The 14,554-nt window shown below is 41.5% G+C and overlaps 1 protein-coding gene across 2 annotated transcripts in view; it reads left to right on the forward strand.

Moving 5' to 3' along the window:
* Positions 1–14,554, forward strand: part of LOC114589252 (connector enhancer of kinase suppressor of ras 2-like) — a 219,538-nt gene that overhangs the window by 55,539 nt on the left and 149,445 nt on the right. For both annotated transcript variants that reach the window (XM_028715480.2, XM_028715481.2), the window contains exons 6-7: positions 1,444–1,563; positions 9,232–9,291. In XM_028715480.2, the coding sequence (XP_028571313.2) occupies positions 1,444–1,563; positions 9,232–9,291 (180 nt within the window). The remainder of the gene's footprint in view (positions 1–1,443; positions 1,564–9,231; positions 9,292–14,554) is intronic.

Genomic DNA, 14,554 nt, shown 5'->3' on the forward strand with positions numbered 1-14,554 from the left:
TTTGTGGGAGCTGTTTCAGCTGAGGCTATAAGAGTTTAAGATGAGATCTGCTGTGTCAGACCAGTGGCCTGTCTAGTCCAGCATCTTGTTCTCATAATGGCCAACCAGATGGCTTATTGGAAGCCCAACAGCAGGACATGAGCGCAGAAGTGCTCTCATGCTGCAAATGATCTAAATAAATAATCAAAATAAATAGAATACTGGTTCATTGTTGTGTTTTTAGTGCTCAAGTTCAGCCTATTTTAAATGATTGTTTTAGCTATTAGGATTCCATGTGGGCAGTTGAAAGATCAGTTATGTCATAAATGTGCAGATGGGACAGCCCCATGCAGCCAGCAGAATGCGCACTGGACTGACATGTCTTGAAGGGGAACTCTCTTGTAAAGGGAAGCTTCACAGGTTTGAGGATGTACTGTCTGAACAACTTCCCTGCTCAGTTTTTCACATTATACAAGGCAATTCTGTGTTGCCAGTTGACGACAGAAGTGATTATGCGTTCCCCTGGCAGCAGAGGATCACAGCATCTGAAGATGCTCTGAATTTGGTATTTTTGTGTAAAATGAAAACTAACTTGGAGGGGAAAGTTCTGCTGACATCAGAGCTGGAGGTGAGGATGAGAAGGACCCTTCTGTGAACAGGTGGCCATATAGGAGTTCAATGGAAAGTCTGCATGGAAGCTATGCATGCATAGTTCCCTCCTTGTGAGTGGGAATCCTCTGTTCTCAATTGGACAGAGACACTGCACTCAGTCTCCACTAACTTGTGATTGCCATCATGAAAGAAGGAGTGTGGGAATCAGCCTGTTGATCCTTCTACCTATGACATGCATGCAGCTTTCACCATTTCTAAAAGCCCCCTCCCCATGTTGGGGGGTTGAATACCTGCAAGGGTGGGGTGCCTGCTCTACTCTAGTGAGTTCCCTGCACAACAGAGAATCTTTATCTACAGAGTTCTTAATCTAACATGGAGCCTACTTGAACAAAGCCGACCCCTTCCAAAAATAGATGTTCAGTGCCCAATATGTGGGGATTGCTAGAATGGCAGCAGGGACATGTGTAAGAGGCCAGTGGGTTTTGTCTCTGATTTTTCCCTTGCACAAGATTTTGCTGAACTATAACTTCCAACAACCCCTGCAGGCATAACCAATGGTGAGGGATTTGGGGAGTCGTTGTCCAGCGACATCTGAGGGGCTGCCATTTAGCTACCCCTGCTGTAGGTTTCCTCGCACCCATGTATTCCGACACTAACTTTGGTTATGTCATTTGAACAGGGGCTTGCCTCTTATTATTTTGTGTAGCAAGCAGAGTCTTATGCCAGTTTTTGCAAAATACATGATACTGAATTGTTTCCTGTGAGTAATGTTTTAACGCTGAGTTGTTTAGTGCTTCTCTAAAAAAAATGGAAAAGCTTATGATGTTCTCTCTCTCTCTCTCTTCTCCCCAGTGTAAAACACTCTCTGGCATCTGTGATCACATCATTTCGCTCTCATCCGATTCTCTGGTGTCTCAATCAGCTCACCTTGAAGTTGTTCACCTTACCAGCATCATGCCCAGTGAAGGGCTGGTAAGTAATAGCAATCTAGGAAGGTGGTTTTCAGCAAGGCTGGGTAGGCATTTAATGCATGAAATGCTCACCTCATACTAAAGGGTGCTTGTGAAGTGGTGGGGACACCCAGGCTTTGAGGTTTAGTCCCACATCCCGCTACACATTTATTTTAGTGAACTTGCCAACCTGCCTGCCAGAGTTAGTAGCTTTGAACAATCTTGATTTCTTCAAATTTATTTTCAGTCTTATATTGGATTCTTCACCTTTCACATCAGGTTCCAATTTTTATTTTTATTTTTATTTTTTTTGAGGAAGTCCTGATGAAAATTCTTTGGGATTTTCCTCCTGATATATACCGTTTCTCATGCACTTTTTCCTAATGTACACATTCTTGCAAGCAGTTTTCCCTAATATGCATTTTTGTACATTATTTTCACTAACCTGTGCCTTTTTATGCATTCTTCATCCCAATATACACATTTTTTTGTATACATTACCTTGATGGAGAGCAACGTTGCAAAATTCAGAGAACTGTGAATTTCAAAGGATAGCTGTTTTGGTTCACATATTGTTTTGGGAAGTATAGAATTTGTCCTCCATCCCTTTAATCAGGTTTATTTTATTGAAATGAATGAAATTTAAATATGATAGGGATGGATTGGCCAGTGCTTGTTCATAAGGCAGTAAGTGCTTGCCTTATGATGCAGTCCTAACCATGTCTACTCAGAATAAAACTTTGTTGAATTCTGTGGCTCTTACTCTCAGGTTAGTAGGAAGAGGATTGTAGTAGCAGTCAAACTCTGAGTAGACCCATTGAAACCAATGGGCGTAAATGTCCCTTGATGACGTCCTTCAGGCTGCCTTGGGGCTGTTACAGGCTCTTCTAGTTTCTCAGTTTTGAGGGTTCTCTGGGGGTCTCAAAGGAGATCTCTGCAGGGCCTGATTCAGACAGGTTCCTAGCAACAACATTTTGCTTCTTCTGGCTTCTTCTCTGTGACCTCTCTGCTCCTGCAAATTCATAGGCACTCAAGTGCCTGAAACATGGGAAGTCCATTTCACTCTTATCCAATTTCCAGAAAATGCTGTTGTCAAAAATCTCCCTTCTCTCTGGCAAGAACTGCTGCAAGCAAATCCTTGATAGATGAAATTTCCCTGGTGACCAACAGAGATGTCTCTTTTTCAGAATGATATGCTATTCTTGCTTCACTTCACCTAGCATCTTGTCAATACAGGAGGCATTCAACCAAGTGTCGTTCCTATGCAAACTCCATTTACATTAATGGGATTTGTACAAGAACAGTGTTTGGTGGATGGAGCCCATAGATTACAGCAGAATGGATTACATTGTATGATTGTTAGACAGTGCAGAACTACGAGTTATTTCAATGAGGGGGGTTTTATAATTTGTTTCCCTCCAAGCACAAACATTGTATAGAATAATGCAATTTTATTTTTACTTCATTCAAGAGCTCTGCTTGTATGGTAAGGTTTTTGCAGCAATGCAAAAATAGGAGCATTTCCCAGGAGAAATTTGGGGAACCAAGCAGAGGGCTATTTAAGAATGCATTATTCGAATCAGGCTTCATTTCATAGTCCTTTGGTGTATGAAGTTAGAACTATAACTGTCAGAAGAAGGTCCTTTGCACTGATGGCCTAAAAGTTGTAGAATTATACTCTTTTGTTTGAGTATTTTGTTAGTATATTTTTCCCAGCTGAGCTTAATGTAGCTTGTTGTCAGGTGGCTCATCTTTGAATGCTATTTTTCATGTTTATTGTTTGCATTATTTTGTGACTTTTATGTCCCCCTCTTCCCCCCAGTATTGCCCAGCACTCTCTGATAGCTGCTGAAACAGTTTGTGTTTAAATGCAAGAAAGCTCATTGTCCAGTCTTCACTAGGGATGGGTGAATGTGCTGTTTTCTCATTTTCCCAATTTTAAATTCAGTTTTCCACAGCAGTTTGCATAGTTGTGGTTTTTTTAAGTATCATGTAAAATTTCCAGAATTTTAGTGCAAATTTCTCCTAATATGCACATGTTTGTATAATGCATTTTATTGTGTCACCTTTCCCCAAAATACACCTTTTTGTACACAAAATTTGGCCAAGGAACCACATTGCAAATTTCTCAGAAGTGCAGTTTTCTTTTTCTTTTTGTAATGTAATTTTTTATTACGTTTTTCAAACACTGCTGTGCAGTGTTGTCTAAAGAGAACTGTGTTTCAGTTCACACACACTGGTTTGTTAAGCATGAAATAAGTAATTTCTCATTAAAATGCAAACAGAACTAAATTTCTTCCCCATCCACAGTTCTTACCATGGGGCATGAAAGAATCCTGAAGGTGACTCACTCAGGCAGGTAGAGTCAGAGTCAAGTTCCAAGACCATGGTTAGTTCAAAGCACAAGGTCTGGAGGTTGCCTTGGACCCGACTACCCATCTTAGCCTCCGCCTTCTTCCTGAAAAGTAGAGGGGAATTTAGCACTTCATTGACTCTCACTTGGCTCCTGACCTGTACATTGTCTGCTCTGTGAGCAGGAAATGGTGAGCAATGGGCACTGGGTGTAAAAGTGCCCTTTCTCAACATTCTGTCATACTTTAGTACTACTGAGAACTAGAAGCTAGGATAGAGTGTGCAGATAGCTTTGGCAAAGGATCGTTTCATTAGCACTCTAGGATATAGGATCAGGAGCCCCTCCTTACAAAAGTTAAACATTAGAGGTGGGTAGCGAAAGAGCACAGATGTTAAAAATAAACCTTGATTAGTTTTATTCCTTCAGCTACATCCAGATAATAAAAGTGAAGCTAAGATCAGCCATTTCTTACAGACGTCTATTTCATGATATCATAAAATTGCACAATAACTTTTCAAATCACACACAGGTTTGCTTCATAAAACGTATAACAATCATCTTATGATCCATTTGTCAGTTCACAACCTCCACAGTTTTCCTGGGACCAGATGAAAAGGAACATAGGAATACAGGAAGCTGTCATTGGCCCCTACAGCTCAGGATTGTCTACACTGTTTAGCAGTGGCTTTCCAGGGTTCCAGACAGGGGTGTCCCCTAGCTTTATCCAGAGATGCCATGGATTGAATCTGGGGCTTTCTGCATACATATCAGATGTTCACTGAACTATGGATAGAGCTTTAAATTATCAGCATATTTAGTGCACAGGGTCCCAAATCTTTTGCCAAAGCTGTTAAACAGGATGGAGCAACAAGAGCAGACCTTGCAGAATCCCAAGAAACTGAAGGTCACAGGGATGAGCAGAAATCCTCACTACTACGGAATGTGAATTAGTTTGCATTTCAAGGCAAACCCACCTACCTAATCCACACTTTGCCAAACAATTGTGAAAGAAAGCACAGGTGTCCTTTAAAATACACATAGCTTTTGCGGTGTAGTTCTGCAGCCAAGTACTGTGTACACAAATATTCCCCATGTTGCCCCACATTGGGCAAAAGATTCCTGCACTGCAGAAGGTTGGACTAGATCACCCTTGGGCCCCTTCCAACTCTACAATTCCGTGATGCCATGAAAATGCATATATTAGTGAAAATAACATACAAAAAAAGCATTGTTTTAGAGGAAATTGCTCTGCAAAAATGTGCATATTAGGCAAAATTGCATGCAAACATGTATATTAGAAGTTTGCATCAAAATTGCAGACTGATGTGGAAATGTGAATTTAAGTTTGGAAAACTTAACAGAAACGGCCAGATTCACCCATCCCTACTAACCACCACTCTGAGGCCTACCCTCCAGGGGTGATCACACCACCACCATAAATCAGGTGGTCCAACATGGACATTGGTATCAAAACTGCAAAAGAGGTCTATCAGAACTGTCAACAGTGCTTGTCTTGTTTCCAGCACAGAGTTTAACAATGACACAGTTACTGCTGGCAGGGAAGCAAGTCTTAACTATCAAATAAGTGGTGAAGAGCAATAGTTCTGTGGTAGAGCATTTGCCTTTGCATGCAGATGATCCCAAGTCCAATCCTCTGGGTATAGCTGGGGGAAGCTGCTGCTTTGAACACCTGAAGAGCTGCTTCCAGTCTAAGAAGACAATACTGAGCCAAATGGCCCCGTGATCTAACTCGCTAAGATGTAGTGGCCTGGGTTCCTACACACTTGTCATCCATTCTTGTTGGAAAGAATGAAGAGTACACTAAGGGCTGTTGTTCCAGTGGTGGCAAAACCTGCCTCTCAGCCCTGGCAGTGAGAGGTCACATGCACATGCACCCCCCTCCCAATAAACATACATAAACATACACATACATGCACACAAACAGAGAGAACTACTTGTAACAGACCAGCCATGCACACCTGACTTTCTTTGCTGGTAATAACAATAAATTAGAAACTTCCTGGTGTGACCAAAGACAGCCTGCAGCAGCTTCTTCTTTTCCACCCCATAACTGATGGCAACTGAGGAAAAACCCTGTGCAGGTAATTTGTACAGCTTGAGCTGCCTGTTTGATTAAACATAATGCGGAATGGTCCCTGAAGCAGTGTCATCATGACATAGGCTGTCTTGCAGAAACAATACATTTCCTTTAGTGTCAGAATCTTCTTACCATGAAGGATAAACTGGCCCTTTGAGACTCTCCCTAACAGTGAGCACAAGAAAACGTTAAAGTAGATCTTTGTGGTTACAAGAGGGAAGAGCCGTAGCTCAATGGCAGAGCATTTGCCTTGCATGCAGAACATAGGTAAAGGTAAAGGGACCCCTGACCATTAGGTCCAGTCGTGACCGACTCTGGGGTTGCAGCGCTCATCTTGCTTTATTGGCCGAGGGAGCCGGTGTACAGCTTCCGGGTCATGTGGCCAGCATGACTAAACCGCTTTTGGCGAACCAGAGCAGCGCACGAAAATGCCGTTTACCTTCCCGCCAGAGCAGTACCTATTTATCTACTTGTACTTTGACGTGCTTTCGAACTGCTAGGTTGGCAGGAGCAGGGACCAAGCAATGGGAGCTCACCCCGTTGTGGAGATTCGAACCGCCGACCTTCTGATCGGCAAGTCCTAGGCTCTGTGGTTTAACCCATAGCACCACCCGCGCCCACATGCAGAACATACATAATTGTATTTGTATGCCACCTTTCCATAGTTCAAGCCACATTCAAGGCAGCTTACAACATGAAAAAGTACAAAAGTAGTCATAAGCAATAAATAAAACATCAAAAAATGCACCAACTGAATCAAACACTTTCCACATAAATCATAAGATCTAAAATGATGATATAAAAATGTAAAATATAAATATTGTTTGCCCTCATCTGGTTTAACCAGCCAGCCAAAGCCATTTTCCACTGTCGCTTGCTGACAGCTTCTAGGAGCCACAGGTGAGAGCTGAGTGCAGGTGGGAACCAAAGGTGGACAAACTGCCCCAGAAGGAGCACAACATGTCGCCCACTAGAGGTACCTCACCTCCCCTAACATCACATACACCCCTTAATAGGACTATTCCCAGGTAAATGTGTACAGGTTGCAGTCTTCATGCACATAGCTTTGGCTTAGCAACAGGCACCCAGACATGTTCTTTGGCTATTTCCTATCCATTTCTTTGAAATCCCACTTAGCAAGGGGTACAAGCTACAACCTTGATCAACCTTTGGCCACCGATTGCCCTTTCCAGACCTTTTGGACAGCAATTCCCATTAGCCCCAGCCAGCATGGTCCTGTTGGCTGAGGCTAATGGGAAATGTAGCCCCAAATATCTCCAGAGGGCACCAGGTTGGCAAAGACTGCCCTTGCCTGTTGTTCATTTTCCATGCCAGTTTCAAAGCGCTGTAGCAGAACATCTGTCCTAAATAGAAAATGGAGCCAAAGCTATCTTGCTCTAGGTACAAAGCAATGCATCTAGACAAGCTGAATAAAAACAGCATATAATATTTCAACTTTTTATTTTTTTTAATGAGATGAAGCTCTGTACTTCAACGTAGAGAATATGACAGAAGTAGGTTCTCGTGATAAAAATACTCCTTAAAAAAAATCTTATTCACATTTCTGCTTCTCATTTTGATATACTGTTGTCCCCCCCAACCCCAGTCTCTGGATTTTCATGTGCAGTGATAATGCCTGGAAACAACAAAAGCAACCTCGTTAGCTTTTTCTATTTGAGGATCAAGGGAATGGGAAGTTTTTAGGACAGACTTTCATTTCAGCTCTCAGGTAGATTTCACACATTTTGCTCAGTTTGAGAAAAGAAACCTGTTTCCTTTTAAGTTAGAAATTTTTCCAGCAGTACAGTGAGGCAGCAGCTGCTATGCCCCACCTCTGCCATCCTAACCATTCCTTTGTAGATACAATGGCTCACATAGGATCAGGCTTTCAGGCATTTTGCATTGATTTGTACTAAAACTGAATGGTAGATGTGAGCACTTTAAAACGAAAAGACTTTATTAGCAAGTTCTGAAGATCTCTGACTTGCTGCTTGAAGTCTTGCAGAGTTTACAATCGCTTGTCATGAATTGCCGAGGAGCTGAGTTCTTGCAAGCAGCTCTTTTCAAAATGAGTGCTGATGGCTCAAATCCTGGGAGTGCAAAAACCCCAGATAGTGATTTTGGGATCCCCAAGTTGCATCATAGGATCTAGGGAGCTTATCACTGGTGGTACAGTAGCTCTCTCTTTTCTCATTCTTCTCATTCTTTTCCCATTCTAAGAGCAGAACTTATCTTGATGACTAGAAGCCCCCCTTTCCTCCCAGAATTAAAAAATAAAATAAAAATTCAGGGGGAGGTGGCAGCTCAAGAAACACCCAATATCCATTTGGGAGAAGGGCAACATTTGCCAAAATGGCACCTCCGCAGAATGTGTCTGCCAATCAGTGGGCTGGGGAATTGCGGTTGGGTTGGTATGGTGGAATTTTCAGCCCAACTCTAGACTCAGGTCTTCCAAAATGCACTTTCTCTTCCTGACAGGCAAAAATTACCTTGCTGAATCAGACCAAAGGCCCATCTGGTCCAGCATTCTTTGTCTAACAGTGGATGACCATTAGAAGCGCATATGGATGGCTGATGGAAGCAGCAATTCCTTGCTATTTGGCACCCCCCCCAGCACATGAAAATGAGAACATGCATATTTTATTTAGTTAAAACTGGTGGTGTGATAAAAAAACCTTGCTGCTGAGACCCCCCATTTAATGGCTAATGAGTCTGACAGTTCTCTATGTCTGGAACAGTGATCAATCCAGCTAATACAATTGGTATTTGCTGATGCTGATACTGATGCTTTCAGTCTGCAAACGATATACAGCTGATTATGTTTCCTCATTTGCGTTGCATTTCCTTTGCAGTGAATGAACGGGGAGGGATAATGTGATGGCAATGTAATAACATAATTTACTTAATTTCACCACAGTGGATAACAAGTTGAATAACATAGTTTTGGGTTCAAGATGAGCTGCAGCAGAATGGATACAGTGCTGCATGTAATGAATACAGGATGGGACGGAAAGCAATGCCTTCTTGCGTTATTACTGGCCACAGAATGCTGCTTCTTATAGGGGAAAATGGGAAATTGGGGTGGTGGGGAGGTAGAATGAAAGGAGATTTCAGCTTGCTTTCTGGAACCCTGAGCAGGTGCATACCACACTGCAGCATTTGATTTCAGGTTCCACTTGTTTGCAGAATTCTTAATAGCCTGTTGTATATTAATCATTGCTCATCTCATTATTTCTCAGGGGATGTATATCAAGTCAACGTATGACGGGCTGCACGTGATCACTGGAACGACAGAAAACGTAGGTTTTGTTCACTGTGATCATTTTCTTGATTCTTCTGTCTCCATAAGTTGAATGTTACAACTGTTTTACTGGGTATCCTCCACGGACAGAGTATTCTAGGATTTGCTTCATTTGTTTCAGTAAGACAAGAACAGGAAACGTTCCTGGCAAATTGTGCCTCATTATTTTCGCTCTCTCTAGTTATCTTCCACATGAAATACAGTAAATTCCACAAATAGCATCTATTTCCCTGAAAGAAAGAAAATCAAGGTTCTCAACAGTGCATAGAAACTTTGTGTATTGCTCCCAGAGGTTGTAACAGACATTTCAGAGAAAAGAACCTTGCTATAATTATGATGTCTGGCCTAGATTTTTGAACTGCACTGAAGACAAGTCCTGGCACAGAGTCATAACATGGGAGGGTCCCCACACCTCATTCCCCAGTCAGCAATTTCTCTGGATTGAGGAGTAGCAGGAAGAAGTATCCTGTTGTCACCTATGTTAGGTGTGGGGAAGATGGGCATTGTTTGGAGAAAATGGACCTAACCCATTCTAGCAGCAAAGATCCGGAAAACAGATTTTCCCTGTTAAGGAAGTTCTGTTGAAATCTTCTTAATACTGGATAGGTTAGTCATCCCATTTACAGTATTTCAAAGTGTGTACTTAAGCAGTCTACTCACAATCATTAGGAGTTTTCAGAAACACACTGGAACAGAAAGCAGTTTCCTAGGGAAAAAAGTATATCTTGATGTTAAATGAAAGGGTTAGTTCAATTCTGAAAGATGATGGAATCAGGTTCTTGGTAATGGAGATGAAAATGAAGATTTAGTAATGGTCAGACCATACTTGGGACTTAGTTCATAATTCATAATTGTCCATTGCAGAAAGGAGCTTAGTTTGAGCCATGAAATCCTAAGTTAGCTACTGAATTGTGATTGATGAGCAAAGTTCCCTCGCTTGCCATTTTGTTCATTAAGTTTTTTACATCCATCACTTTTTTGTCATTGCCTAGATGTGAAAGTGATGATGGTGTACAAACTCTCAGCCAATTCACACAACTCTAATGGGCCTGGATATATTTCACATCGGGTGGCCATTTGACAGACCTTGGGCCAGATCTGGCTTCAAAGCAACTTTATCTGCCCATCTCCACCTGATTACTATACCCAGTTTTAATCAAAGTGTGCCACTCCAAAAGGGACTCCGTCATATTTCATAGGATCTGCATTGTACCCATGCTCTGAAGGGGAAGTTGCAGCTGTCAAATCTGCTTCTCTTAAATAGGTTTTTGAAAAAGCAGGTGTTGAGTCTTCTTTGCATCCTGTTGGTGGGTGATACTTAGCTGGTATAGAAACATATGGCCATGCCTATATTATGGAACGTCCCACATATGGCTACCAAATGGAGCATCTCTGCCATATCAGCATACCCAATCTCTGAGATAAGTTGGTGGAGGCGCTGTGCTTGCAATGCTCCCAGTGAGTATTACTTGCTCTGCTCTGCTGGGACAGGCCCTTCTTGGTGATTGTACCCTGGGTGTGGAACTCTCTCCTCCTAGAGGTGCAGATGGCAATGACATCATTGGCCTCTCATCATCTAGTCAATGAGTTGTTTAGCCTACCCATCCTATTCTGTGTTTTGTATTGTTTGCTTTGATTTTAAATTACATCTGTTTTTACATGTGTCTTTATTGGTGGAAACCATTTGTGACTTTTGATGTAAAGCAGTCTAAAAACTGTATAGATAAATAAATTATAAATAAATAAGGGGCTCCATTTCAGCCGCTCTCCACTGGCCTTCCACCATTTTGTGAAGACCTTTCTCTGCTGTATTTTGCTGAGCTGAACCTATTCTTCTAACACACTGAGATTTTGAGGAGTCTATTTTATCTGCGATTTTAATCTGGATTTTAACAGAGTTCTTGCAATTGTGATGATTTGCTTTTTAAATACATTTTGAGCCACCTTGAGTATGGGGGAATTTATTAATGTGCTTTGTTTAGAATGTTCAGTGACCACCCAGACAACAACATTTTCTAGGCAATTAATATACAAACTGAGACATAGTTAAAACATTTAAAGCACATTTAAAACACAAAACACCAGCCACTTCAATTTCCTCACTAAAAACCAGCCCAAGCTGCATAACAGCATTTTTTTATATTAGAAAATGGAAAGATGGGGTGTAAATTATTTTAATAACATTTTTAATAACATTGCCCAGATACAGCACCAACAAAGTCTGGATTTTGAGCTCTAAATATTCTAGAAATCATGAATACTTGCTTAGGTTCCTTATGCATAATTCCTAATGCATAATTTGTTCTGATTTTGTCATAGTGGGGGATAACCTTTCCAACTGTTTAAAGATCTGAATGCCTGCTGTTTGATCTCTGGAAGTCCCGCTTAGATTAAATGGCTCTGTGATTTAGCCTGGCATAATCTGTGGGAGTTGAAAGTGACCCTCCAAGCCTCTCTGTCAAGCCCTCAGGAATCTCCCCAGGGCACACCTCCCTAGGCCAGACCCCCTCAGTGGTCCTGCTCCATGACCTCCACTGTTGCTTTTGCCTGGCTGGATTGTGATAATGCCTATCTGGGTATGGGTATCTCTGAGTTGCATCTATCTGCTCAGATGTAGCCCACTGTGCAAAGGTAAGAGTTACATCTATTGCTCTGCTCACATTTTGCCTCCAGCCCACTCCCAATTTTGCAGCTGGCTCCATCCACTGCAGTCGTGCAACCCATGGAAGATTGCCTGGGAGTGAATGGGAATCTCAGATTGAAGAAAAATTTCCCACCACAGTGTATAGGCCTGAAAAACAGCTTTCCTTTCCTTCTTAAAATAGTAATAATAATACCGGGTGCTGTTGCCTTTTACCAAAAAATGCATACACACAATCCCCCCAATATAGATGTGCATAATATAGATAGCCTAGCACAACCCTAACCCATTCAGCACATAGACAGAATCTGAATCTGTTGACTGCCCATTGTCTGGGAAGCCCAGTTTGCAGCCAAACTATCCTTCTCACTACTTCTCTGTTACATTTCCAAAAGTGGCTGGATGAACTTTAACTGGAGTGTCTTTGTGGGGGAGTAGGGGAGAGTGACACACCTTTGGCCCTTCAACTGACATGGCTCTTTTGAACCACAACTCCCATCAGTCCCATTCTGGTTGGATTGATGGGAGTTGTAGTTGAAAACAGCTGGATGGCACCAGGATGGTGAAGGCATAGCAATATCTTTATTGCTGATAATAGATCATTAAACTCGCTTTTAATTGAACTTCCTGCCATTTGTGTCTCCTCCACTCCCCTGCTTACCTACCCACCCACCCACCCGCAATTTCCAATTTTTAATCTCACTGCGATTGCTATAGAGTTCTGTTTCAAAGCCTTGAGCTTAATGAAGCATATTTGGGTCCAGGAAATTAGGTGGGCTTATAAAATAGTCATATGTAATTAAGCTGAGGAACCGTGCTAACTAGAGATGGGAAAAGTCCATTTAGTTCAAGCACTCAATCCTTACCTATTAGCTAGGACTATACCCACTAGTGTTCTGGGCCATTTAAAATCAGCTAAACTGAAACCATTAAAAGTGACGTTGAGGAGGCAAAGCAGTAAAGAAACTACTTGTGCATCATGATAGCCCAGAAAACATTACATGATATGGCTTAAGACCCCATACATTAGGGTTTCAGAACTGCCAATCTGTGGGCCAGATGTTGTCTGCAGAATCTTAGGGACCTCACAGGTAATCTTCCAGGGGCCTCCCCTGCTTGACCCCACCCCCATCTTCGGGGGGCCCCACAGATCCAGTCCCCGCCACAGCTGCACCTTCATCTCAGGAAGGGACAGGGGTGGCGTGAGGCTCACAAACACTGCTCCTAGAAGAGAACCCCTCCCCTGCCTTGGAGCTAAGCTGACGTGTCTCATTTGGCCCTAAGAAAGCAGAGTATTATCTCTTCAAAAGAAGAAGAGAAGAGTGGCCATTTATGTGTCGTTTAAAAAACACACACAAGGGGGCACAGATTTGCATTAAAAATGCATATGCTAGTTTGTATGCATAGATGCAAATTTAGAAATAATGGTTACGATTTAAATAGAAAGTCTATGGGTTGTGGCATAAAAGACTATGGGTTGTGGCACACTTACTTTATTTTTTTTTTTTTTAAATTTATTTTTTATTAAATTTTTCCATTAAAAACTCCAGTCATTTAATTTCCACATCACATATTTACAGTTATTGAACTTCCCTCAATTCCTCTGATAACCATCCATAGTTTTCCTTAGCCACGCATTACTTAACTACCATATCGCCTTTAAATAACTTCCTTTTTTTTTCCCCTCCCCCATCCTCTTTTTCATTCTTGCGATATTTCTTATTTTTTCACAAAGCTTTTTTAAAACACACTAGCGTTGTATGTTCCTCACAAACAGTTTCCAAATACTCCCTGAATTTTCTCCAGTCCTCCAAAAACTTGTAGTCTTTTTGAAATCTAATTTTCCCTGTTAATTTATCCAGCTCTGCATAATCTGTTAATTTTGTTCTCCATTCTTCCAGAGTCGGTGCCTCTTCTCTTTTCCATCTCTGGGCCATTAGAGTTCTCGCTGCTGTTACTGCATACTGGAAGAGTTTGTTATCCCTCTTCTTTATTTCATTTCTGGTTACTCCCAATAAAAAAGTCTCCGGTCTCTTTACAAAGTTATACTTCAGCACTTTCTTTAACTCATTATATATTGTTTCCCAAAAACCCTTCACCTTTTTACATTCCCACCACATGTGCATAAATGTACCCTCTTTCTCCTTACACCTCCAACATTTATTACATATTTTGTACATTTTTGCCAGCTTCACCGGTGTCATATACCATCTGTATACCATCTTCATAGTGTTTTCTTTTAACGTGATACATGCTGTAAACTTCAGATTTTCATTCCATATTTTTTGCCACTCCTCCATTTCTATACTATACCCTAAGTCCCTGGCCCAGTGAATCATTACCTCTTTAACCTCCTCATCCATCATGTGCCACTCCAACAGGATTTTATACATTTTAGATATTATCTTACAGTCATTATTGATAATTTCTGTTTGGAATTTTGAATCTTTTTCATTGTACCCTCTTTCCTTTATCTCCTTTTTAAACATACCGCTTATCTGATGGTAGTGCAGCCAATCAAATACATGCTCTTTTACTTGCTCGTATGGTTTTATTCTCCATTTCTCTCCTTCTTTCATCACCAACTCCCCATACGTAATCCAACTACTCCTCATATTTA

The sequence above is a fragment of the Podarcis muralis genome, chromosome Z (assembly GCF_964188315.1).
Source record: "Podarcis muralis chromosome Z, rPodMur119.hap1.1, whole genome shotgun sequence".
In the NCBI taxonomy this organism is placed as follows: Eukaryota; Metazoa; Chordata; class Lepidosauria; order Squamata; family Lacertidae; genus Podarcis; species Podarcis muralis.